The following is a 26,218-nucleotide window of genomic DNA, read 5'->3' on the forward strand; positions in this document are numbered from 1 at the left end:
AGCTAACAAGGAAAATCTACCTATGTAGAAATAAGGTAATTGTTTTGTTTTTGTTTGATATACATTATGTAGTTACATGGGATTCATAAAAAACCGAAGCTTAAGTCAAGTTTATGGTCCTTAATATAATCTGCAGCCATCTTCTATTTAGACAGCGTTCAAAAATAAAAGGGAAGCTTCTGCACCTAACATTCATAAAATCCAGAATCCTAACTCCTGTTTCTAATTTGGTGCAGTGTCACTGGTCACATTCAAAAACATAGCCTGCAAACCAACCTCCCTTTGCTTGCCTCATTTCTCTAGAATCACTAAAGGAGCTCAAATTAAATCAAGTTTGCTGGTTTTAGTGAGGTAACATCAGCAGCAGGTCCTGAGTGTGTTCTGCCACTGCCAACCTCTGTCCTGTGCACACGGGACAGTGCACAGGCCAGAGGACTGGGGGGAAAGAAAAGGACACCAAGAGAGCATGAACAAGGAGAGGTAGCAGAAAGTATGCTCTGTTCTATTCTGTTGCCTAGCAACACTTGCTTGCTGTCTGTTCCCATCTTTATGGTGGAGGCATTACTTGCTCTAAATTGGTTTCAGGCCTGACATGAGGCCCTGTGAGACAGGGCCTTGGGAACAGATGGAAACTGAATTGGGCAGAAATAGGCAATGACCCCTTTAAATATGCAAACCGCTGAAGGCAAAGTGTCATTTAACGACGTGAACAATCTGCTGTCACAGTCGGACCTTTGTATTTTCTGTCTCAGCCTGGATTTTAAAAATTAAAGTTATCTTTTAAAGACATGCTGTTCTCCTCTGAGCAGGACTGTAATGGAGTCATGCTTGTCTGAAGGAAGGGTGGGGTCATGCAGGATAAGACATCAAAGATTCAATTTTCATCCTCACTGGTTAAAAAGAGCATGTTCTCACAGTACAGCGTAAATCAAAAGTTGTATTATTTTTACTTTAACATTTTGATTTTTGACTATTCTTAATCCTGCTTACTACCTGTGTATTTAGGATGGGTGTCTAGTTAAAACACATGTTTTAAAGTTTTAGGTTTATTAATGTGTTCATTGACAAATGCTAACCTACATTGCCCATTATTTTCTCAACACTGACAGATTGGTTTCACTGAGGGATCTTCTGCTTATTACAGTATTCCTCAAGTTAGTTAATGGGGTCGGGGGTAATGAAATCAGTTACAAATGCTTTAAGTACATGTGCAAAATTTGCTGCATTTGAGCCTATGTTTAAAGAATCAATAAATCTATATGTTATTTAGTAGGACAACAATCCAAATCCCAGCTAAGATTTCAAATGTGTCCATGTCCTGGCAAAGCCAGAGTCCATAATAGAGGAGAATAGGACAAGCTGTCCAAATATAGATTCTTAGTCTGTAGCATCATATTTAAAAAGACTTGAGGCTGTGATGCCAAATGTGGATCAAAAAAGCCAATATTATTATTATATTATTTTCACATTGAAGATGTCTTAAATAAATGTGGAAACTAGCAGTGTTCTGAATAGTTTTCAGATGCACTTTATATTTACGATTTGTAATGTAATATATCAAAGACAGGGACGGACCTTTTACTGATGTTGGACTGTTTTGTTTTAACCTTCCCTTACTTTAAAGTTTACCTTTTGTGTTTTATTCTTGCTGTAATGGCATTGGAGGCTATAAAGACCTGCAGAGTGCAGCACTTTGTGACCTTGCCTTTGTTATGCAGGAGGTGCTTGTGATGCTTGTATCCAGCCCAAATTATAGCAAACTGACTTTGGATTCACTGTAACTCCATCTGTGACTGGCTTAGCTCAGCAGATCGTCCACCCGAGTGCTGGTTGTCTAAGCCCACATAATCTCCTAGAAAACTTTAAAAATACAATTTTATATGCACTCTGCGCTATCATTTTGTCCACACCCATTGTCGCAAGCAGTATTTATTTATATTATTTAAAAAATTTTTAAATGATGCATCTTTCAAAGGTCTATCTGCTTATTTTATATCTCTATGTCTAGGTTCCCTATGACAAACTGATATATACTGACAATTACTGTATTTTACATAGTTTTTTTTCTTTTAAATAACCAAATATTATACATTTCTGGGTTCATACATCTATAGTGTTGTTTATAAAAAGCTAATTTATCTAAATAATTCTTCAACTGAAGACACTCTGTTGGAGTTAAACAGTCTGATAAAGATAGCCCTTAAGGTTTCTATAATGTTCTTCATTTTATACAGAGTTCTTCTTTGTGAAATGATCTACAGAGGTTCTAGTTGTCCTTCTTTATTAGCTTGTTGAGCTTATTTAATTAATTTGCTCTGATGCCATTACAACAGCAGATGATGACAGAAGACATCACACTCTCCAGCACTGATAGAAGATATTTAGCATCTTACTGCAAATGCAAAGCTTTCTAAGGAAATACACTCTACTCCGTCCTTTATTGCAGACAGCTTCATAGTTGCGTCTCCAGTTCAGTCTGTTGTTCAGGTGAGCACCGAGGTATTTATACTCCACCACCTCCACTTCTTCTCACATGGTGTTAAAAGCATTCAACTTGATCCAGTTTATGCCTGCGTTCAAAGGATTTGCAGATTTTAAGGGCTGTAAACATTTATGATCCAATCAAAATAGGGCTAAGCATTATATATATATATATATATATATATATATATATATATATATATATATATATATATATTAGAGATGTCCCGATCCAGGTTTTTGCACTTCCGATCCGATACCGATATTGTTTTTGGACTTCCGATTCGATACCGATACTGGCCGATACCAGCCTATCCGAGCATGTATTTAAGTTTAAGTTAAAGTATTTAGCCTTAGTTGTAAGACTCATGTTGAAAAGGGTTTTAGTACTTTTGATAATATCTAGCCAGCTAAATTAGGTGAGATTGAATAAAACACAATGCTTGGTAACAACAAACTTACCTGTTTATTAAGAGATAAACACAAACTGGACAAAATTATGAATAGCAATCTGAAATTGCACAGTGAACAGTAAAACCGTAAACAGTTAAAGGTGCAAGTATTACTGTAAGTTTTAATAAAAATGCAAAACAGGGGAACACTGGCGCAAAATAGTGGAATGGATCGTTTCAATCGGCGAAACTGGAAAATACGGACCGGATTTTTTTTTTTAAACTGGATCGCCAGTCTGGATCGGCATTTTACATGCTTTGCCGATACGCATTATTTTTGCCAATATCGGCGTCCCGATCCGATACGTGGATCGGATCGGGAAAAGCCTTATATATATATATATATATATATATATATATATATAATTTGCATAAATTCACAATCCTCTCATTTACAATCAAATTAAGTAGTAAAAGAACCTGCTAAAGTACAGAAAAATTCACCAAGCAGTTGGTTTTGCAGCTGTATAACCATAGGAAGCAAAATATGTTCATTGTAAAATAGGTTTATTTATTAAGGGGTGAGAAAGAGGAGACTAAACACAGTTGTTGACATTTATGACTTGATAACACAAAGACACTTAGCCAGGAGATCCAAAAACAGTCTTCAAGGCCTAGTGTAACGTCATGCATGTTCTGGGAACCCTCATGAATCAACACAACTAGATTAAATAAACTGCAGAATAACAGATTCATGTAGAACTTGGTAATGAGGGCTGGAGAAGAAACACGGACAGCTCCATTAATGACTCAGACAGAAAATAGACAAAGTTACCAGCAACACAAATCTATACAACAATGCTTATTTCCAATTTTTAAAGAAGAGTAATAGGCCAATTGTGAAAATTCATGCAAAATTCTAGATTTGTTTCCTCAGAATTCAGAAAAATCTTAACTCTGAGTTATGAAAAAAAACACCAAAAACTGGCTTTAATCCTGTTTCATAATTTTCCTCCAAAATGTCCCTTATCTGATGCCTACTGTATCCATAAATCAAAGTAACAAATTAAAAAGGCAAAGCAAAGAAAAGTGTTCAGTAACTACGGAGACAAGTAAATCCTAAATTACATAAGATCTAAGCTTGGTTGAAATAAGTTTATATGATAAACCCCCTTTTTTTTAAATAGGACCATATCAACCCTAATGATATAAAACATTATACACTATCACTTCAACCACTCTTGTATAACTTGTGGATAAATCAAGCTTAAATCCAAAAAATAATTCCAAGAATAAAAGCATTCATTAATGCTGAACCGCACCTGCAGTTTAACTTTATTCCCCCAAATATATGAACTGGGAGTGGAAGTGTGTGAATGTGATCAGTGAGGATAGAGCTCTATTGAGTTATGTAAGGTAGGATTACTCATCACCACGTGATGATAGGAGGAGCATCAACCTTTATCAGAGGGCAGTAAATCCCCATCTATGGTGACCTGGATGTACCTTTGTGCAAATTAACGCTTTCTATCAAAAGTTAGCATTTACAGGAGAATGGTTACACATGAAGAGATGAGAAAGCTGAAATGCTTTATGCTTGAATTTAAAATTTGGAATTTTAACTATTTTAAAGATTTTTAATTTTTTGAATGAATAACTCCTTGCTTTAGATTTCCGACTCTTTCTATGCAGTTTATGACCTTTGTCTCAAACAGATATTCTGGGCTTACTCACCTCGAAAAAGTTATGTCCTTCAGTGGATTTTGGAGAAAGAGGGCAGATTCAAAATCAATGGGACATAATGTTGATGGGTTCTACAGTTTCATGCAATACAGTCCCAAACTACAAAGACTGTAAGCCTTCAGTGGCACCATGGTAACGCTGATACAAAGTAAGAGGAGAAAGCTCCTATGACATGATACAGACCTGGATGGGATTCCTTTCTGCCTATAGTCAACGTTTTAATACTATTTCATAAACAGTTTGTCAATGTCTTTAATTAAACTGACAAAATTATTTTTTTCTAATATGTCTTATTAGAATTCAACTATGTATGGCCAAATCAGGGCAAAGTTAGCTGATGTGGAAAATTTTTGCTTAGGTCTTTTAAAGCAAATCAAACTTTGTAATGCTGCTTTGTTAAAATTTCACCAAAACCCTTGTGCTGAAGAAAAAGCACTGCTCCTTAGTCGTGAGATTTTGGGACTCTTTGGTCCAAAAAAAGATGATCCTCTTTTTGTTTAGCAGAGATTTGCTGTTTGAGTCTTTTTCATATGAGGTAGGATTTATTTACATCTTCCTCAGATTATTGGTCCAATGTAATTGGTTTATCAAAAGTATTCCATTGGGCAGAGTTCATACAGCGCTTTGATTTCTAATGATAATAGGGGTAATACAGAGGCTTCGTTTATTGTAATCAACCTGGTGGTTCAGTGAAAACTAATTCTCCTTAACAAGGATGACTTGCAGCCTTTTGAACAAATCCAATATAAGGGATTGAGTTTGCATTTCTGGAAATCTTTGCCTAATTAAGCCTCAATTTGTCTGACCTTTTGTTTGGATGAGACTTTGCAAGATACATTTACAAACATATGGATAATGTGGGGTTGTTGCCAATGCATCATCATCATCAATGGAGACTGCAGATCTATCTCATCATTGCTTAATTAGGTGGTTCTCACTTGCCTAGCCCCTTTGGTTCACAAGAAATATCAAAATACCTTCTAAGTGAAATCTAATAATTGCATTATTTTGCAGGGTTCTTAGGTCACACCATTTTATCATCATCAATGGCACCTTAGAACTAGGGTGGAGTTAAGGCATTAAATGTGCTGCATGTTAACATTTAGTCAAAAAGGAGATAACTCAGCTGTAGATGTAAATGTTTCATATTTATATACCACTTAAACTTTTGATATATGGGTAGAAAATTATCATTACAAGTCAAGGTTAAAAACAAAACAATCATTTTCCTCAAGACCTAAAAAAAAGTTAGGAGGCAGTTTTCCAGGTTAAGTCTGTCCATCGTCTCTGTGGCTCCAAACCATTTCAAGCATTCATCAGATTTATTGAAAACTTCTTTTAAACTAGACAGAAATGTTGTCCTAACACTTCTCCTCCTCCTTTCAGTAAATATGTAGCTATCTCAAACTCCATTGGGACACTCTGGTTTGAGGACGGCTTCAGGTCTCGCTCCATTAGCTGAAAACAAGAACAATGGATAAATTCCCATTCATGCCAGAGATTTTGAAAACATTGGCATTTCAATTCTAATTTATACTTCAGTGCTGAATAACTACCGTATTTTCACGACTATAAGGCCCCCCTAAAATGTCTTTTTTTTTATCCTCAAAATGTGCGGTGCGCCCTTTGGTGCGGTGCGCCCTATGTGTGTTGTAACTGCGACTTTTGAGACCACCTCATTGAGGAGATGATGAAAGAGTGGCTGAATGTAAGGAGACCAGGTGTTTTTTTTCCACTCATCACCATCGCTGTTAATATGTAACTCCATGCGTGCCCATCTCACAGCTAATGTGAAAAACATGGGGAAACAAATTAACGCTGTGCTCGCTGTTCAACCGCTCGACATCGGTGTGAACCGGACCCAGCAGGTGCAGCAGAAGCAGCGAGTTTACATGCAAAGTCAATGGTTGACGCGCGTATAGGCGCAGCAAAAGGTCCCGCAGCGCGTTTTGAGCAGCAGGAGCGTTTAAGCATCTGCCAACGCGCTGCTGCTGCTCGAGATGGAAAAATTGAAGTTTTGCTGCTGGACGCGCCGCATCAACCAATCAGAGAAGCTGATCTGGGAGCTGACAGCGAGACAGACACATCGCTCTGATGACATATGATATTAACGCAAATGAAACGGGCTGGATGGATGAGGAGATGATGAAATCGTGGCTGAGGCAGGTGTATGTGAGGAGAACAGGTGTTTTTTTCCACGCATCACCATCGCTGTTAATCTGTGACTCCATGCGTGCCCATCTCACAGCTGATGAGAAAAACATGGTGAATCAAATTAACGCTGTGCTCGCCGTTATCTCGGGAGGTCTGACAAAGGAATTTCCACCGCTCGACATCGGTGTGAAGCGGCCGTTCAAAGTAAGGCTGCGAGCGGCGTGGGAGCGATGGATGACCGACAGAGACCACAGTTTCACAATAAGTGGAACGCAGCGCCGGGCAAGTTACGCCACCGTTTGCGGATGGATTGTAGATGCTTGGACTAACGTGTCTGCTGGCTCTGTTGTTCAAGCTTTCGCAAAAGCCGGCATTATTTCTGAGGAGCCGCGCTGCACGGAAAGTGACTGACAGCGAAGAAGGGGAAATTGGCATGTCTGATTTAGCGCAGCTCTTTAATTCAGAAACAGAGGATGATGACTTTGATGGGTTTGATTAATACATTAATAAAGCACAATCATACTCAGTTTTGCTCCCGCTCTATTTTTCTACCTGAAAACTTAATTCAACAGCAGCCTCTGGGCCGGGTCTCCTCCTCTTCAGCGCGGTGGCTGGCAGGTGTTTTTTCATCTAAATAATCTAAATCTTGCAGCTATATTTGCTGTGATCAGTGGGAATAAAGTAGTTTTAATATGTTTTTAAGTGAGAAAGTCCACCTGAAAATTTAATAATTGCAGTCAGTTCATCCAGATTATCTATTTCTGTCGGAGGCGCTCAGACCCCCACATACCAGCGGTGCACCGACAGCAGAAATCCCTTCATCAGCAGCCTCTAGGCTGGGCAGCCTCCAGGTTCACCGCGGCTGCTGGCAGGTGTTTTTCATCTAAATAATTTAAACTGCAGGCACCAGGATACCGGTAATAAAAGCGAACATATTCCGTCGGCAGGTTTCAGGATTTTAAGTTAATTTAGGAGTAATCACAGCGCTGTGTCATCTGCGATGTGTCTGTCTCACGGTCAGCTCCCAGGTTTGATTAATACTTTGTAATAAATACATGAATAAAGCACAGTCATACTCAGTTTTGCCCCCGCTGTATTTTTAAATACGCAGTAGAGGTATTTAAAGGTAGTAGAGGACATGTACCTGTATATAAAAAACGCGCCCTATAGTCCGGTGCGCCTTATGTGTGTGTTAAATACAGAAATGGGACACATAACTGAGACTGCGCCTTTTAGTACGGTGCGCCTTATGGTCATGAAAATACGGTAATGCTATATACATTTAACAACCTATAGATCATGTTAATCAATTCCAGCAAATCCTGCAGTATTGTTCTTTGAATTTGTACTGAAAGCATTCTGCAAACCACAGAGCTAAAATAAAATGGTTTGAAAGTTAGAAGAGAAAAAGCTTGCTTACCTCAAAAGCAGTCATCTCCAGCAACTCATCGATATCATCTTCTTGCTCTGATAGAGGTGTGTTTATCAGCATTGCAGCTTTGGCCACATCTGGGTGATAATGCTTCTGCAGTGTCTGTAAAACAGGAGAATAAGGGTTATGAAGTGTCTTAGAGACTGCTATTATATTAATATTACCGTAGACAGAATATTTCTATGGCTTCTATAGATAATAGGGTGGTCGATGTACTGTAATTAAGCCCAAATCTTCCTAAAGGATTACTTTTCAAAATGTACCAGGTGCTGCCTATGACTTATTTTTATTTTCTAAAACTTTCAAAGAACTTAGAGGCTCCTTTGACAGAACATACTCCCCCCCATCTTGCAGATACAGAAGTATAAAAACAAATCTTGCTGTACTATATTATTGCACAATACCAATCCAGCTGTTCTAATCACCATTCTAATTGCTTGGATGTTATTTTCAAGATTTCAAGCTATATTTTTTAGAACTAATCAACTTTATTGTCTACTTTCTAGGGGTGTAAATAATAATTGTTTTGTATTGATGCATCGATCCAACAGCCGACGATCCGATGCATCGATACGTCTGCAGGATAATCGATTCATGTTTTTTTTTCTTCTCCGGTCTATTTTTATCCATTTGCTCCTGGGCGTAATTCTCCCTCCCGTGCTGCGGTGGCGCTAAACCTATTTTGCCCTCCTACCTCGCTTCCTGGTTATACTCTTACAGCAGTGTGTTGCAGGAAGCTTGACACAGACATTTTTAAATTATGCTCAATATTGAAGCGTGGTCTGTGCTACACACTGTGGGTCTAGATACGGCCGAGGCGGTGAGGAAGTGGGGGCGAGTTTAGTCCGACGACGGAGGGACATGAGGGCCAAAAAGAGAGGAGATCCAGCTGGAAAAAGGGTCCCAGCGTTCTCGCGCACCTCGGTCTTCTAGCGGGTCAAACTTTAAAAGTTGTTTTCCGCAATTTCAGTCATAAAAACAAAACAAGCTGGCCTCCTGTCTGCGGCACTGTTTGCGGTCAGCTACAATTTGGGAGAGGTGCAGCGGAGCGTCTCTCAAGGGGCGGTGACGTCTGGAGCTGAGGTATTGCATTGCACTCATTGCACTGATTTTCTGCAGTATTTTTGCAATATTTTTTGATGCAAATTTTCTACTTCTGTTATTTGCTGTTGTTTCTAAAAAAAAAAAAAAAAAAAGCATAACGATATTACAGCTTTCATTGATTTATTTCAAACTTGAAACTTTGTTTAGCCTGTAAGGTGTAAAAAAAAAAATTTAAAAAAGAGAGAATAATCGATTAACCGAATCGTGGTGTATTCTTGAGTATCGAAAATAATCGAATCATTGTGTCAGGAAATCGATACTGCATCGAATCGCCATGATGGATGTGATTTACACCCCTAGTACAGAGTACATATGGGTAAACCTACATGTACTTTACAGAGCTTAGAGGTTTAGCTTTTAGCAAACACTTTCAAGAGATGGTTTTCTGGTACTGATAAGATTCTTTTCCAGAATGTTTCACAAAAGTTACAAGTTGCTTTGTCAGAACTTTTTAATGCAACTTACAGTCCTTGAACTTTCCAGTTGAAATACTTTCCAGGAACATTCTTTGAACTTTTTCAACTTCACCATTTAATTCCTGGAACTTTCAGATACCTTCAGGAAATTTTATTAAACTTACTGAACCAATTCTTTCATTTTATTCCATCTAAAAAGGAAAATGTATGACCAGTCAAATATTAACCATCCGTGCAGCAAACAAGATATTCTAGTTTCCTTTCATGGACCTGAAAGATTGCTCTCCACAATGCATAGAGGCACATGATTGTATCACAAATATATTCATTTATTTGATACTCTTTGGATATTCAAATTGATAGTAGTCAGTATGATCTATAAATGCCGTTTTAAACTGCCTGTTTGTTAAGAATATTCACAAGATTGACAAACTTTCAAAGTTCAATTTAGTATTTCTTTAATATTTTTGCAGAAAAGTCATAACTGAGTTGTTGTTTTTAAGCCAATATTGTGAATGCAATATTATATGCATGTACCTTTGAGCTCACCATAGACATGAAGATTTTTTAACTCTAAGCATATTACTGCAATCTAAAGCTTTAGTGATGAAATCTACGTCTGTGTAATATGACCAACTCAGAGTTAAAAATATCATTTTGTTAAATTGCAATTAAAAAAATCTGTCTCACACAAGATTTATAAGAACCTAACAGTGTTTATAAACTAAGAAGCATACACTGTTTTTAACAGCTAAAGAAACTGTGGCATAGATTTATTCGTTGATAGATAATACTAAGTTTGTACACTGCTGCTAAGCATTTCATTTAGCGCTGAAGTTCAGCGTGTTTCTGCTTTTATCTGAACTAATCTATGAGCGAGCATAGAGCTGAAGAAAACAGAACTGATCCAAAAAAAAACATCTGCCCCAATTTAACCTCTTAACATCCACCTCATTTTGGGTAATCCTTGCCCATTTTGCATACCCAAATGGAAAAGCAAATAACTTAGGAACTGTAAGCCCAAAATACATGAGCAACACATTATTTCAAAGCTAACACCGTCTAGTTTCCTAATATATAAATTAGGGCTGCAACAACGAATCGATAAAATCGATAAAAATCGACTTTTAAAAGCGTTGGCAACGAATTTCAACATCGATTAGTTGTGTCGCGCGATTAATGCGTCATCCGCCGCGCCGTCATCACCATAGATATCCATAATAATTATTTTTATTTTATTATTATGGATATCTATGGTCATCACTGCCTCTTGACTGAAAGAGGGAGAAAAAAAAAATATGGCAGAGCGAGTCAGCGCCGCAGGTGCAGTGTTGCCAACTCAGCGACTTTTCAGACCCCTCCAGCGACTATTTTTCAAAAAAGCGACTAGCGACAAATCTGGCTACTTTTTTCGGTGTCACTGGCGGCTTTTGGAGACTCTTACGTGAAAGCATGTATCGTTCCTACTCTGCCGTGGGGCGCCTCCCCCCGCTCCCGCAGGAGTCCCTCTCTGCGCTGCAGTCAGCCTCAGCGTCCAGACTGCAAATGAAGCGCGCATGCAGCGGGATTGACGGCGCAAATTGATCACAATAATTAAAATAGCCTGCGCTTTGTAAAGTGAAAAAAGTGATAACATGCAACTTTTGTCAAAAGAAATTAACATGGCACGGAACCACCATGTTTGTTTGGTTTTAAAGTGGGGAAACGTAACGTTAGTTTCTCAGGTAGCTCATCTGATGCTTTCCTTACCGTGTTAGTAGGTTACAGACAGTGATAAGGTTGGCTACTTATTTTACTTTTAATTTCATTTGAATTAGCTTAAGCAGCGTTTACATTTACTTTATAAATAAATTAACTTGCAAATTATGTGGGCAAGGCTTTTAAAGTTTAAATCTTCTGGCAAAGATAAAGTAAAGAAGATCCTGCAATTTATGAAAGTAAAGCAGAATAAAATCCAGCAAGATCAGTAATATGTCAATTAATTATATGCCACATTCCCATGTAAATATCTGTCTTTGGAGGATGTGTTTTTTAGCACCCCTAGTTCTCTCATTTTTATTCCAAATACAATTTATAATTTGAATCACAGGGCTATTTTTATCTCTAGGGTTCAGTATTTTCTCAAGTAGCAACTTTAACTGCTATACTTTCCTGTCTTAAAAGGCAGAACTCTTCTAGTCTAAAAAAACTCTTTTTTTGCGCTTTATGAAACAAAGTAGCCTATATTTTGTGGATGTACAGCTACATTTCTCATGTAAGTTTGCGTAGTTTTAACACAAACATTTATTTTTCATATTGCACCAGTACAGTTAATGAGCAACCTGTACTTGTGTGCTTGTTTGTTCTGTCTAAAATGTTTATTTTGGAATAAAGAGGTTAATATAAAAAATATTTTTTGTCCGATTCATCGATTAATCGAAAAAATAATCGTCCGATTCATCGATTTTTAAAATAATCGTTAGTTGCAGCCCTAATATAAATTAAAATTGGGTGACTAGAACACAGACCAACCTGCATCAGCTCAAACATGACTCAAAGTTGTTGCTTTTTATTCTCAGAAATTATAGGTCCTTTTTGAACAGCAGTAGTAAAGATATTCTTGAGAAAAGGCAGGTTTTATTGTATTATATTTGTTCTACATCATGTCAACCACATGCAGAAAATTTCAGACAGCTTGGAGTCAGCTTGGAGCTGCGCACAATGGCTCCGGTTTTAAGAGGTTAAGTGTATAAAAAGCTGCTCCTTCATCACAAGCGAAAACATTTACCTTAATTTCCCACAAGCTGCTCTCTAAAGCATGACAAAGAGCTGGATCCTCTTCTTCCATCACGTATGGATCCTCAAGAAGCTCTGCAAATAATAACAGAAATAACTGTACTGCATAGTTGAACCCATATCCTAAGAAGCAAGTTACACATTAAAACTGGATTCTTACAAACAGTTATTACCAGTAATGACTAAGAAAGCTGCAACAGACCTAAACTCAGCCGTAAGGAGAAATATGACTCACCATTTCCTGAGCTGGGCTTGTGAATCAGAACCCTGGCGGATGGATGGCGTCGGATCAGGTTATAGATGAAGGGCAGCACTATGAGAAGAGCTGTGGGCGGAGCTGTAAGAGCCAGACGGGCCAGGCGTTTGGCGAATGCAGCCACCAAGTAGACTGGAAGGTGGCTGGAGAAGAGCACAGACACTTTATAATTTCTGCACATTGATGCGGTTTGGTGTTTATTGGCTAAAATGCGTCATTATAAAACAACATGTAAGGAATGGTATTACCTGGAACTCAGGAAGAGATTGGCCAAATGAAAGAATCGTGCCGTGTACTTCACATGGAAAACAGAGGGCTCCAGAAGATTATACAACTTTTTATAGAAATCAGGGTAATCTCTGCAAACAAACATAACAGTTTACAAAGAGTTACATCCTCCCTTAAAATTCAAAGCTTAAGGTAAGAAGCTTAATTTATGTATTTTTTCTACAGCTAAATGAAGGAATCTGGCATTTCAATAAAGATACTCACAAGTTGTGTTGATGAATGAGCACAAACAGGCCGTTCAGGGCCAGCAGACTTATTGCTCCACCTATTGAAATAGAATCACATAAATTTATTTTCCATCATGGTTAGTATTTCTACTTCCAACTCTTAATTAGGATGTGCCAAAAGACTCAAAATAATCAATTTTAGCATCATTTCATAAGTTCTTCCTACAAACCATTAGAACTTTAAAAACTCAAATTAAGGAGGTACAATAATCACTTACTCCCCAATTTTTATTCATTTTTGTATAAGTTGGTTTCTGTGTTTGGCAACTTCTAATCTGTTTGGTTCATGTATAATTTTAACAGAGGCCTATTTTCAGCCATTTTTCAAAATAAGAGGGTTATGAAAATGTCTGCATAAATTTCACAAACATGAACGCAGAGTTTATCTACTGAACACTACTGAAACTTTTACTGGAACTGGGGCATTCTGTTCATATTAGACAGAGGTTTTTTGCATCAAACACTTCAGGTGTTTCTGGCATAAAATTAGATGAATTTGTGAAAAAAGGGACCTATATTCACTGTCAAGCACGGTGTAAGTTCTGTGATGCTGTGGGGTGCTTTGTTGTTTTTATTCTAATGACCAGTATACCTTGTTAAAGCATTATAGTGAACTCATTTTAAATGGTCTTCTACTTCTTATGATCTTCTATAAAAGTCTGATGGCTTTCATTACAAAATTAAAAGCAGGTCATCACTTGGACTCTTTGTAGGATGAGGATGTAACGTGCGACAAAATCAGAAGAGCAACATTATCAGCAGAGCCATGGTTCAACAAAAAAGCCATCACTGCTGAAGGATCTCAGGTTGATAACTCTGACTTCACAGCTGATAAAGACCCAGATAAATACAACAGCACTGATAGATAATATTAAGCTTGTCCACTACTGAGGCCCCGTCCACACGAAGTCAAAACGAACACGAAACGCTGATATTTTCCAAAACGTTTGCCGTAAAGACGGAGACGTAAAATAAATGTGAGCGTCCACACGAATGCATGAAAACGCTGCAAAATGTATGCCAGGCCTGTAAGTGGCGCTGTGGTGCCAAAGCAAAAATAAGCGAAATGTTGGGCATGCGCACTAATATTTATACATGGTTGCCCTGCGGGTCTATTTTCGTGGTTAAGTCAAATTCAGGTGCTGAACTATGTGGTCGATATTGCTCTGTTCTTCCTGGAGATATTCCAGAAGAAGATTCTGTTGTAAGCCCGACCAGCCCGACAGCAGGGTGAGTAGCATTAGCAGCAACGGCGCCATTGTTGTTGTGATGTGTCGCGCTTGCGTGTTTAGAGGCGACGCTATGACGCATGCGTGTAAAAAAAAAATGCGGTTAGGGTGTAAAGATGGAAACGCGAATACGGCGTTTCAGAATCTTCCCACTCTGAAGGGTGAATAAAAAAATGATCGTTTACAGACCCCCGAAACGCCGGCTTCGTGTGGATGAGAGGCTGGTTTGGTGAAAAATTTGTGCGTTTAGGCCAGGGTTCGTCTTCGTGTGGACGGGGCCTGAAGCACTTCTTCATTGAAAGGTGGATACATGCTAAAGGGGATCCATAATGGATCCTTCCTCTCATATGGTATTGAGTCAGTATCAGTCAATGCTCTAAGCTTTGGTATTATATTGTATATAAAAAAGTTGTATCTGGACACCCCTTGAAATAAAATCTTCATACATGTTTACCTCTCTGCTGTTATTCTTCAGACATTATTTGCAGATATTCTGAAGCATCCTACTCAGAAGCACAATTTCACCAACAGTTTTTTAATATTTTTTTTTATTTTGTACATTATATTTTTTATTTTAACCTTTTTTTATGTATTTGCAAGCTTCCTTTTTCCAGGCCATTGACTGCTGGGACAATAGGTCTGAACATTTTTGCGATGAATCAAAAAGGCCATTATTTTCAACCAACATTGCAAATTTATTTCGATTTTTCCTTTGAATTAAACAAAAGCATGTAGATGTTTCACTCCATGGTTTCAGTTTTTTTAAGGACCTTGAAACCTTGCTTCACCAGTTTATATTGTTCCAGGACTTTACTGTTATCTTTGTTTGGAACTTGCTGACTTCTACATGCATGGATGGATCTGCAGACTAGCTGGAAGTTGCTTCTTCCTTTTTTGTGGCAGCAACCCCAATTTAAACATATTACTGCAACCTAAAGGGCTGGAGTCAAAAGAAAATGAGTTTCCTAGTCAAAGTTCAGTACCTCTGTGATTTAAAAACTTGGTTTTGTTAAATTGTGATTATTTTGCAAATGCAATTAATAGCTGAGCCCTATGGGACAATACAAGATATTTATTTCCAGACCTAAACCCTGAATGGGAAGCTTAATTAGGACTTTTCATACCAGAAAAGAATAATAAACTTACCAACATCGTAAGCAGCTGTCAAGAAGTCAATCATAAGAGTGGGTTTGCTCATGTGTGGCAAGATGGAGTCATGAAGTATAACCAACACCTTTTTATACATGCTGTTAGGCAACTGCAGCAGAAAGAGACATCAACAAACCCAGTGAGACTGAATTGATAAAGGAGGACAAACCATTTACTGTTTTTGCTAATATCTAACCTTATACTTGAGAAATCCCAGCCACATCCTCTCAAAGGCACGTTTGTGCTCCTGAAGGGGAGAGAGCCCATTACAAGGCTAATTTAGGACACATTTAAGACAAATGATAACATTTTCAATATTTCACTTACGTGCAGTTTTGCTGCCTTCCAATCCTCGTGTTTAGCTAAAAATAATATTTCAGGTTAGTAATATGAATAAGATATTCAAATAATCTTTTACTTCTTCTAAATGATGACTGTTAAGCAAAAAAGCATCAGATCTAAGCAGCCGTTTTCTGCTAACTTAAAAAACATTAAACTTACCTTCCTGTTTGACCATGAAGTTGGTAAGCTCTGAGTCCTGGCTCGGCATATTAAGGTTGGACATGAGAGTGAACACATTGCCCTGATATACTGGCAAAACAGCCTAAAAAGAGAAATTAGTTTAAAAAAAATAAATTAATGTGCAATAAATATGCTGAAATAAGGAAAGGTACAAGTGGAAAGTGATGGTTTCCTACCCCTTTGTTTTTTTCCATGACTGTGGCGACATTTGCACGGATGGAGCTCATTACATAGTAGCGTACGTCTTCCATATCAAGGAACTCCTGGAACCTGGAGATCAGCAGGGAGCTGTCCGAGGTCTGAGACAGGAGGCTTTGCACTACTGTCTGTCAGTGAGAGAAACCAAAATTGCTTTAACCATCATGATTTTTTTTAGATTTGTACACTAAGACAGGAATTAATTAAAACACCAAAGGGAGCATGTGACATATCGGTCATAACAAAACAGATAAACTCCTACTTGAATCAGCTCTCTTGGGAAGCTGAAATGTTCACTCCAGTCCAGATCTTCCAGAGGATGCTTTCCTTGGCCTGCAGCAAATTTCATCAGGCAGCAGAGGGCACTTTCCTAGAGTCAGGCAGAAGAAACAATTCCTGCTTACAGCCTTATGACAGAAAATCTTTGCCCTTTTACAGATTTAATCTGCTTTTCTGTGTCACCTTTACTCCATTTTTAACACTTAAATTCTTCCTTTATAAAAAAAAAATATAATACAGGTTTATGTAAAATACAGTTTCTTATTCATTTTGGAAAACAGGGTTGGCTATGGCAATATAAGGCCTGATTACAGCCAGATTCACAGAAAGAAGAAATCTTAAGAACCTGTCTTATATTATCAAAGCAGCAAAACTTTATTTAATAAAATTCAAGGACATAGATAAACAAAGTCACTGACATATTGCAGTGTGGAATTATGAACCAACTTCGAAGATTCCACCAAATAGTAACCTTACTAGATAACCCAAATTATGCATCAATGACTCGAGAAATCTTAGAAAAGCATTAAAAAAAATAACAAGTTTAGTACTGGAGACTCCACTGTCCTCACTGTTAGTGATTCAATAAAAAGAAAAAGCTAAGCTAAAATAGCTTCATAGGCAAAGACCCCTGATGAAAAAAAGACTTATTGTAGAAACATCTTGATGAAGCTCACATTGGTTTCAACAGTTTAGTCCCTTAATAAATGAAACTGAACTTTAAAGACATTTTGTATTCAGTGAAGTTATTGCTGTCTAACAATAAAATGCATATATATATATATATATATATAAAAGAAAATCTGCAGAAAATATTAGTATGAAGGATTTATAAAGCCAAACGTACATAAATCAATTATAAGGATTTCATGCAGAATATTTTGTTTCTTATCAGTGACATGCTGATTAACCTAACTGAGTTCATACAAAAGAAAGAACAGAAAGTCAAAGTAAGCTCACCTTAACTTCATGCGTTTCATGGTTAAGATGCTCAAGCATCATCTCTACACAGTTGTTGTAACGGTGGCGCATAAAAATCTTGTACTTTTCCTCAGCGCTGTGCTCACCTGGACCAAAAAAAATCATTTTAAAACATCACTGAAAGCATCAGAGGCCAACAACCTTAAAGGAATAGTACACCCAAAACATGATTAGCCTTCATTTTCTACTCACCCCCATGCTGAACAACACTCTGGAGTACTTTTTTGATATCTCAAATGCATCTGGAGATCTGGGAGGCTTCTTGCTGTCTGCTGACATTCAAATAATGGAGGTCTATGGCGCCCGAGACAGAAAGGTCCATAAAAGTCCACAAAAAACGTGTCAATATTCCTCCATACTGCTCGTCCAATGTATTCCAAGTGTCCTGAGTGGGTAGCATCCAGAATTTACTCGAAACGAAGTCATTTAGAATCTTTTTAGAGCATAAACAGTAGTGTATAGGATTTCCTGAAAGCGCGCGCCTGCGCATTCACAACGCTACGGAAGCCGGCAGACCAAACCAGATGAAAGTGCGCATTCAGCGTCTGCTCTGCTGATAATGCAAGCGTAGAAGAAGAAATGTGCTGTTTACCCGTGCAAAGAAAGAAACAACGAAAGAAAAATGTCTGAGGACTTCAGTGTTGAGGAAGAGCATGAGTTCTTTGCCGAGCTGAATGCGCACTTTCGTTTGGTTTGGTCTGCCGCGGTTTCCGTAGCGTCGTGAACGCGCTTTTAGGAAATCCTATACACTACTTTTTATGCTCTAAAAACATTCTAAATGACTTCGTTTCGAGTAAATTCTGGATGCTACCCACTCAGGACACTTGGAATACATTGGACGAGCAGTATGGAGGAATATTGGCACGTTTTTTGTGGACTTTTATGGACCTTTCTGTCTCGGGCACCATGGACCTCCATTATTTGAATGTCAGCAGACAGCAAGAAGCCTCCCAGATCTCCAGATGCATTTGAGATATCAAAAAAGTACTCCAGAGTGTTGTTCAGCATGGGGGTGAGTAGAAAATGAAGGCTAATCATGTTTTGGGTGTACTATTCCTTTAAGTTCAGCATTTATAACAAGGTGTTAGTAAAATCCAACAGCCCATTTTTCAGGAAGAGTAGATGTTCTTGTACAACAATATTAAAATATGCAAAACAATTACATTAAATTTTAGGACTTTCTTAATGTAGGCAGACAAGTGTTGATATTCCTGCCATTTAACAACTTTAAATTATTTCTCCAGTCTTATTTTATCGCTGGCATCCCTAACATCTAGAAAATCAGAAATCCTTTGGTTCTTTCGGTCAAAAGACAGAAACGAAATTTAACCATTGTACAAAATGCAAAAGAATAAAAAGTGTGATTATAAGGAAAACTTTGATCTGTTAAGAAAAAAATCTATTGACCAAAAAATTCTCAAATTGGAATGCAATGAATTGAGTATAATAAATAAACAACTAAAACGGACAAAAAAGATGAATAACAATTTGTTTCTGCTTCAAGTTATAAGTGTTTATTTGAAATGCAAACTACTGAATTTACACTACATTGCAAGATTGAACCTAATCTTTCCCCAGTTGTAATAATTTATTTAAATCCTTAGAATTAGAAAAAAAAAGCTTTTTAGCAATAAATATATCAGGTGGGTATGGTATGCAGAATTTATTCTGCCGTAAAGCAGTTTGTGTCCACTGTAAACATGCTGGGGGCCCTTTTTAAATTTGTATTTTTTTTTTAATCAGGAAAATCAACACCTCGACTTAAGAGAGTTTACTAACCTTTGGGCAGTATTTCTTAGAAAATTATGGTTATTTATTAAAATAGTATGGCTTAAATCCAAAATGTGCTAAACTTTTATCACTTCAGATCAGAACTCTCACCGTTCAAAGCCTCATCTTCTCCAGGGAGTTTCCCAATAAATAGATCCTTTCTCTCCAAGAATGTGCAGAACAGCTTGCAGCAGGCGTTAATAGCGCAGATAACATCCTTATCTTTATCTGACTGTGTGAATTCAAAGGGAAAATGTGGGTAAGCATGCTGGAATTAGCAGAACGTAACAACCTGTGTTCGGAAGATGCTAAAATGTAAACATTTTCTCACCTGAAGGGACTCAATAATATCAAAAACGTCGTTGGCATGTTTTCTGCTTTCGAGTAAACGATCAACCATACCTAACAAATCTGTTTTGTCCTCTTTAGCACGAGGTTTAGAACTCACGTTGCGCTTTTTGGAAGGCGCCATGTTTGTTGAATCTGTGGTGCATTCGCGTGTCTGCTGGAAAATCGGTTAAACAACTCACGCGAAACAGATCAGCAGATGAGAGTTCGGGTTGAGAATGGTGATTAAATCTGATTTGGAAGACAACGGATCCGAGGGTCACATAAAGTGGAAAAAATGAACAGAATTTTTACTTAATTATTTGCTTTTGTCCAGTGTCGTTTACTTTTTTGCGGACTTAAACGTTACACGGGCCACTGCAGGGATCCTTCATCAACCAAATGCATTGGCGGTTCTAGACCAAATGTACCAGGGGGGTATGAGGGGGCCAGCATGTTTTGATGGGGGCCACAGAAAAGCATGAAATAAAAAACAGGGCAAGGGATTTAAATATATTAAGATAGCTGCATAAGGTGAAATTTCTATTAATTTATGTTTAAGTAAAATTCTCTTATTAGGTCAATATACATTCATATTTTAGGAATTTTACCTATTTTTGACCTTAAATAAGTAAAAAAAAAAAGTTTTATATAAAATCTGAATTAGAACTCAAGAAAAACTGAAAAATCCAGCTGAAAAATTAGAATTTTCTTTTTTATTCTTTAAAAAAAAACATTTAGCAGAGGAAAACTAGCATCCTATCTCAATACCACTGAAGCTATCACCTTATTTTTTTTTTTTTTATAATTAGTAAAACAGAATAAAAAAAATATTAAATTAAATGGATCCAAAGGACCTAAAAGTAACCATGTCGGTTCCAGCACATATCATTAGAATTTCTTTGAGTATTATGTCTTCAGTACAGGGACCAGAACGTCTAGAACCACCCATGACCAAATGTGTTGAAAATTGCTGAAATCAAAGGATGATTAGTATTATTTGACTTGCCTTTTCTTAAATCAGTGGTAAAATATCCCTTTAATATTTGCATTCATACAATTCAAAGTAATATATCAATTGTCTTAAGCTTTCTTTAAATAAATGTGAGTTTCAGACTTGAGGAGTGAACACAGAACATCTCTAAAGATAACGATTACCGTATTTAAATATTTGAACTTATTGACACAAACAATACTTAAAATTCTAATTAGCATTCAAATAACTTTAAATTTGTTGATTTTATGTTTGTATTCTGTTCATATGGGACGACGGTGGTGTCAGGTGCAGGAGTTTGCCCTACAATCTAAGGGTGTTTGGTTGCTGGCTAAAAGCTTTCAGTGTTGTGTCCTTTGGAGAGAGACTTCATCTGCATAGTCCACTGGTGGCGGTCAGAAGACGCTCTTTTCTGTTAAAAAGCCCCAGGGCAGCTGTGGCTACAGTGTACCACCATCAGAGCGTGAGTCTAATCTCCTGACCTGAGAAAGTGAGATATGAGTACAGGTCATTTACCATACTATATCCCGTACAGTTCACGGTGGGTAATGGACCAAACATCAACATTTTTGACAAATAGGGGTAATGAAAATAGAACTTGCTGCTCCAGAAGAACATCAGTTGGATTTTTAATGCACTAAATTTAGTATTTTTTGCTTTCTACCAATATGAAGTGTTGTTGATATTTTAAACTTCAGTAATACTATACATGCGTACTGACTGTAATTCCATCCAGCAAATGACGGTGAGACGACTACCCTACTCATCTATTGAATTAGATAACCGTTTTAACAATTTTAACATCCATTACTGATTTGAATTATTAATTTGACTTTGATTGTTGTAAAAAATTAGATTTAAAAATGTTGGAAATTAATAAAAAGACAAATATGTATACGTTTTTTATTTTGTGAGATTTTCCTATTTGGATCTTAAAGGGACAAAAAATGGCGTTTTACAATAGTCAATATATAGCTTGATTACAGAGGAGTCCCTTTATCTAATAAGGCATCTTTACTGTAGCTACTCCAATACAAAATAACCACCAAGAACTATAAAGAAAGATCACCTTAAAAAAACTGAGAATAGTCTTTATTAAATTAGCTGTTCATAGCAACAGTTTATGATTTGAAACAGCAAAAAAAAATTATACTAAATAGAAAGACATTTCTTTGACAAAAGGTTTGTTTCCAGAGGCAGTCTTAGTCAGAGTTGTTCCCTTCGTCTGCATTCTCCTGTAGGGTGGAGGGGGGGAGAAACAGTTAACTGAAACAGAAATATATTTTCTCCATATGCTGCACATCTATCAAAAAAACAATTCAGACCTACCTGTTTTTGGCCTTTACCGTCTTGTGTTCCTGTAACTGTTGCTTCAAAGTCATGGATGGGAAGAGTGGACATCCAGCTGACCATGGAGCCTTCCTCACGTTCTGTCTCAATAATGGTGGGATAAATGTGAGCCTCTTTAAAGGCTTTGATTGCTTCCTCTTCCCGATCCCATTCCAGCCGCTCATGCAGACCGTCCCCTCCGAAGCGCTTATTGTAGCGGTCAAAGTGAACTCTCTCCAGGACCAGACCGAGTCCCGGAGCTTTGGGGACGTCCACCTTCTCCTGACCCCAGCTCCGCTCTATCACCTGCTCCTTGGCATAGCCCTTAATTACAGCGATCACCAGGCCGATCATCTTGCGAATCTGGTGCAGCATAAAGCTCTGGCCTCGCACAGTGATCACAGCAAACTCGTAACTGTTGCGGATGAAAGGCTCTCCGCAGGACATCTCAGTGATGTAGCGGCGGGCGCTGGGGTCATTTGGAGCCTTCTGGGAAGTGAAGTTGTGAAAATTATGGGTGCCTTTGTAGAGGGCAAAAAGCTGGTTAACCTTTTGGAGAGTCTCCGCTTCCAAGCGAAACGCTGCTGCATTCTCAGTGTCGTAATCTTTGGGAGAAAAGGCCACAGTAGGAAGCAAGTAGGAGTACGTACGAGCGTCGCAGTTGTTTTTGGAATTAAATCCCTGGGTCACTCGCTTAAGTCCTGTGGGAACAAAAATCCACCATAAACACAGCGTTTCAAAAACAGAACAACTGGTTTCCATTTTGGATAAACATTTGACCAGTCACTGCACATATTACAAGTTTAAATAGCATCTTTAGATCTATAAATAACAGCATTTGCATCTTTTATCATATTAGCAATCAAAAAGCATTACTTAGTATCAACAGCAGTACTCCCAGAAGCTTTACGCTTCCATAACTATGAGATTTCAAATAAAGCTGCCAACATTTCTAAATCCAGAATGGTTCATGACAAAAAGAGCAGATTTAAGACCTGCAGACTTGTATAAATTGACACCAAGTAGCTGGCAATTTACTTTCATGCCCAACAAAGCTGGCTATGAAACAACCAAATGAGAAAAATGGCCCAGATTGAGAAAAATCTAAACCCATTAAACACTGTTCTCAGCTATAGATGCCTCAATCAGCAGCTGACATGTTGATATAAACAATGTAGCTTCCATTTAAATATCTTTTAACACATTGCAGCTTCTTCTTTCCGTGTTGTTATCAATACCAACCGGTTCTTATGAGAAGATCAGGAACGAAAAGCTGAAAAATCAGCAATCCCAACAATTAGCTAATTTTTTTTTTTCCCTTTAGGGCAAGAACTTATATGCAAGAATCTTACCGAGGACTCTGATCTGTGGTGGTAGATGCTCATTGATTTTTTCTTTTACGTCTTCCATCAAACGGAGCTTCAATGAAACCACCTGACCAGCAGCAGAAACACCCTAAGGAATATCAACCAAAAGGCAAAAAAAGAAGTTTCTGGTTAAGAAAAGAAAAAACATTTAATAAGCTATGGCAATACCCTGCAAAGAAAATGTACCAGCCAATACATAAATATGAGCCAAATACTATTTAAAAGTTTTATCACCAATATTAAGTAAATCCAGACAGAAAAACTTAAGTTATGTAGATATTTCTGTCATAGATTTCAGAGGTGAATAAATGGATACCTTATCTGTCCTGGCACATCTTTGGAAAGACATCTTCTTCATTTCATCACCATGGTTTTCAGGAATGCAACCAGACTTTACCAGAGCGGTGACCAAATCATCCTCGATGGTTCGAAACTGGGAGTTTCCAGGATTCCTCTAAAGGGAAACAAAGAAAGAAACTATGTTCACTTTCTCTGTCAGAAAATAAGTTTCTTTGTTTGCCAAGTGTATTGCCAAATATTAAAACTGAAGTATTTTTCTTGTAGTTTGTTTCTGATTGAGCTTCAGGGAATGATGTTCCATCTGTGACTAAATATCTAAAATAGAACTAAAAAGTGCCAAAATCAACTGTGGGCCATAAGGAGGCATGGCTTAAAAGTGCAGGTAATCAGCACAATCCTTTAAGAGAATAGGGATGAAAAATGAGGCTTGCAGGTTACAAACATTTATTTTCCCTATATGACTTCTAGAAAGTTATGTAGAGATCTAATGTTTGAATTCCTTAAATAAAATGTTTTCCTAAAACAATGTTTCATTTGTCTGATGCCTGAAATAATGCATGGCAATTTATTCTAAATGCTTCTCCAGAGTGCACCTAAAGAACATACGGAAACTCCTTTTATAATTTCATTCACATAGTTAATCCTTTCATTAAAATACTACAGAAATTGGAACAGTGAATGGAGTTTTTAATTTTTTTCCATCTGTATGAGATTTAAATTAACTGTACACACACCCTCCAAGGTTATTACAGCAAACTGCATTTTAACACTGTCAGTCAGCTGTGTGAAATTAGGCCTATGCACTTTTCTTTATTAAAAAAAGACAACTTGACCATCACAGAAACCAAAAGACTGCCACCCAGCACAAGTAATGGTCAGTTATCAATCAATTACAGGCTCTGACAAAGCAGGTGGAGCAAAAGTTGCAAATATTCTGTGCATTGAGGATCCTCTAACCTTAAATGCACGAATCAAGTATAGTGTTATTAATGAAACTCTGCATCACACTAATGAGATTATACTTGCACTACATGGTGAATCTTCAAAATAGAACTCAACTCAGTGTTTCTACTGCATTTTGCACCATATCTATTTATTTATTTTGCACTGCTCTGAACCTTAAACATCAATTTGCACCATGTCTCTCCTATAATGTTTACATTTTTGATCGCTGCTGTCACAAAGCTGTAGGTAACAAAATTTAATTTTGTGTACACCCTGTGTATATAAAATGAAAGTCAAGACCCACATTTCTACTTAATATCTAGGGAAGACTCAGAATAATTGTTTCTGGTTGTGTTAATATGTGCCAACTCTGTGAGAGAGCTTTGGCGGTTTCTGTTAAAAACACATGTTAAGATCTAGATCATCTTTTTTTTGCACCATTTCTACAGAAAGCAAATAAACATACCTGCATTCCATAGTATCCCTTCCCAGAATATGCCAAAAGAAGGGCCACTTTCTTTTTAGGATACTTCCTGTCATCATCAGCTTGCTCCCCTTCTGATTTCAGTCTTTTACTGACTCTTTCTGCTGAATCCTCATTTTCCCTTTTCAACAGCTTGGCTGTCTGCTGATCTGTGGATGCTTCAGTCATTGTGCACAAGAACTTATAACCTGCAGATTAAGCACAGCATGTTTATAAACCCAACAACAGAAATAAAGAATGAGTTGCTGTGTTTTCTTAAACTTGAACTCACCGTTTCTCTCCAGCAACTGTCTGTAGTTTATTAAGGCACTTAATAGCGGTCGGATTTTAAACATATCAAGCTGAAAAACTCATTATCGGCTCCAACAGCAGCGGTGGCATCCTACCTGCTCCATCAACTTAGGAAAAATATCGCGAAAAACGTTCATTGAAGAGGCTTTAATGCTAACCCTTCATAAAGTTAGACTAACAAAGTAAAGCTTTTTCTTGCAGTTAAACTGATACCGTAGCAGATAATGTAAATAATAAATGGAGAGCTCCTCTCCTCAGTCACACATGGTGCTGCTAACTTTGACCTTAGAAAATATCGCGAGATTACAGGTTTGCGTGAGTGAGGGGAAATGAAGGAGGAAATAGATCCGCTCTTATCCGCTCCACGAGATGCATTTAGTTAGTCGATTACAAGAAAATAAAAATAGCAATTAAATATAGAAGATATTTTGGACAAACCTTCTACGTCTAACTGTTTTTTTATTTAATGAAATTACCTTAAGAAAACGACATTTCTAGAAAGAATATAAGATTTATTAACTTAATTATTATTATTATTTTATTATTATTTTTTTTCTTTTAGAGGGGTTGGGGGGGGATTTATGTATAGCATCCCTATGTACACTCCATTCTAGTAGATGAAGGCAATGCACATCAATAAGTTGCGTGCCAACTGCCATAAAAAAGGAAAAGAAGAAGAACACCTTTTAAGAACCCTTTTTCTATCTACACAATTCAAACATATAAACAACTGAAGTAAAACAAGTGTCAGGTAAAAAATCACTATTAAAGTAAAAGCATTTAAT

General features: G+C 37.4%; 2 protein-coding genes across 2 annotated transcripts; both read right to left on the reverse strand.

The window, feature by feature from the left end:
* Positions 1-5,743: 5,743 nt before the first annotated feature.
* Positions 5,744-20,086, reverse strand: noc4l (nucleolar complex associated 4 homolog). Its single transcript, XM_038299346.1, has 15 exons — positions 19,728-20,086; positions 19,508-19,628; positions 17,606-17,712; positions 16,629-16,736; positions 16,345-16,494; positions 16,148-16,250; positions 15,974-16,008; positions 15,843-15,893; positions 15,644-15,755; positions 13,246-13,306; positions 13,002-13,112; positions 12,733-12,896; positions 12,490-12,572; positions 8,191-8,304; positions 5,744-6,074 (listed from the first exon to the last, which is right to left on the reverse strand). Exons 1-15 carry the CDS (start codon positions 19,866-19,868, stop codon positions 5,955-5,957), a joined length of 1,581 nt encoding a protein of 526 aa, XP_038155274.1. The 5' UTR covers positions 19,869-20,086; the 3' UTR covers positions 5,744-5,954.
* A 1,797-nt stretch (positions 20,087-21,883) lies between these two features.
* pus1 (pseudouridine synthase 1) lies at positions 21,884-25,732 on the reverse strand. The gene is made up of 6 exons (XM_038299345.1): positions 25,414-25,732; positions 25,125-25,330; positions 23,730-23,867; positions 23,399-23,501; positions 22,047-22,747; positions 21,884-21,952 (listed from the first exon to the last, which is right to left on the reverse strand). Exons 1-6 carry the CDS (start codon positions 25,475-25,477, stop codon positions 21,920-21,922), a joined length of 1,245 nt encoding a protein of 414 aa, XP_038155273.1. The 5' UTR covers positions 25,478-25,732; the 3' UTR covers positions 21,884-21,919.
* Between the last annotated feature and the right edge of the window lie 486 nt (positions 25,733-26,218).

Source organism: Cyprinodon tularosa, unplaced genomic scaffold (genome assembly GCF_016077235.1).
Source record: "Cyprinodon tularosa strain WSP-4 unplaced genomic scaffold, ASM1607723v1 ctg425, whole genome shotgun sequence".
Lineage (NCBI taxonomy): Eukaryota > Metazoa > Chordata > Actinopteri > Cyprinodontiformes > Cyprinodontidae > Cyprinodon > Cyprinodon tularosa.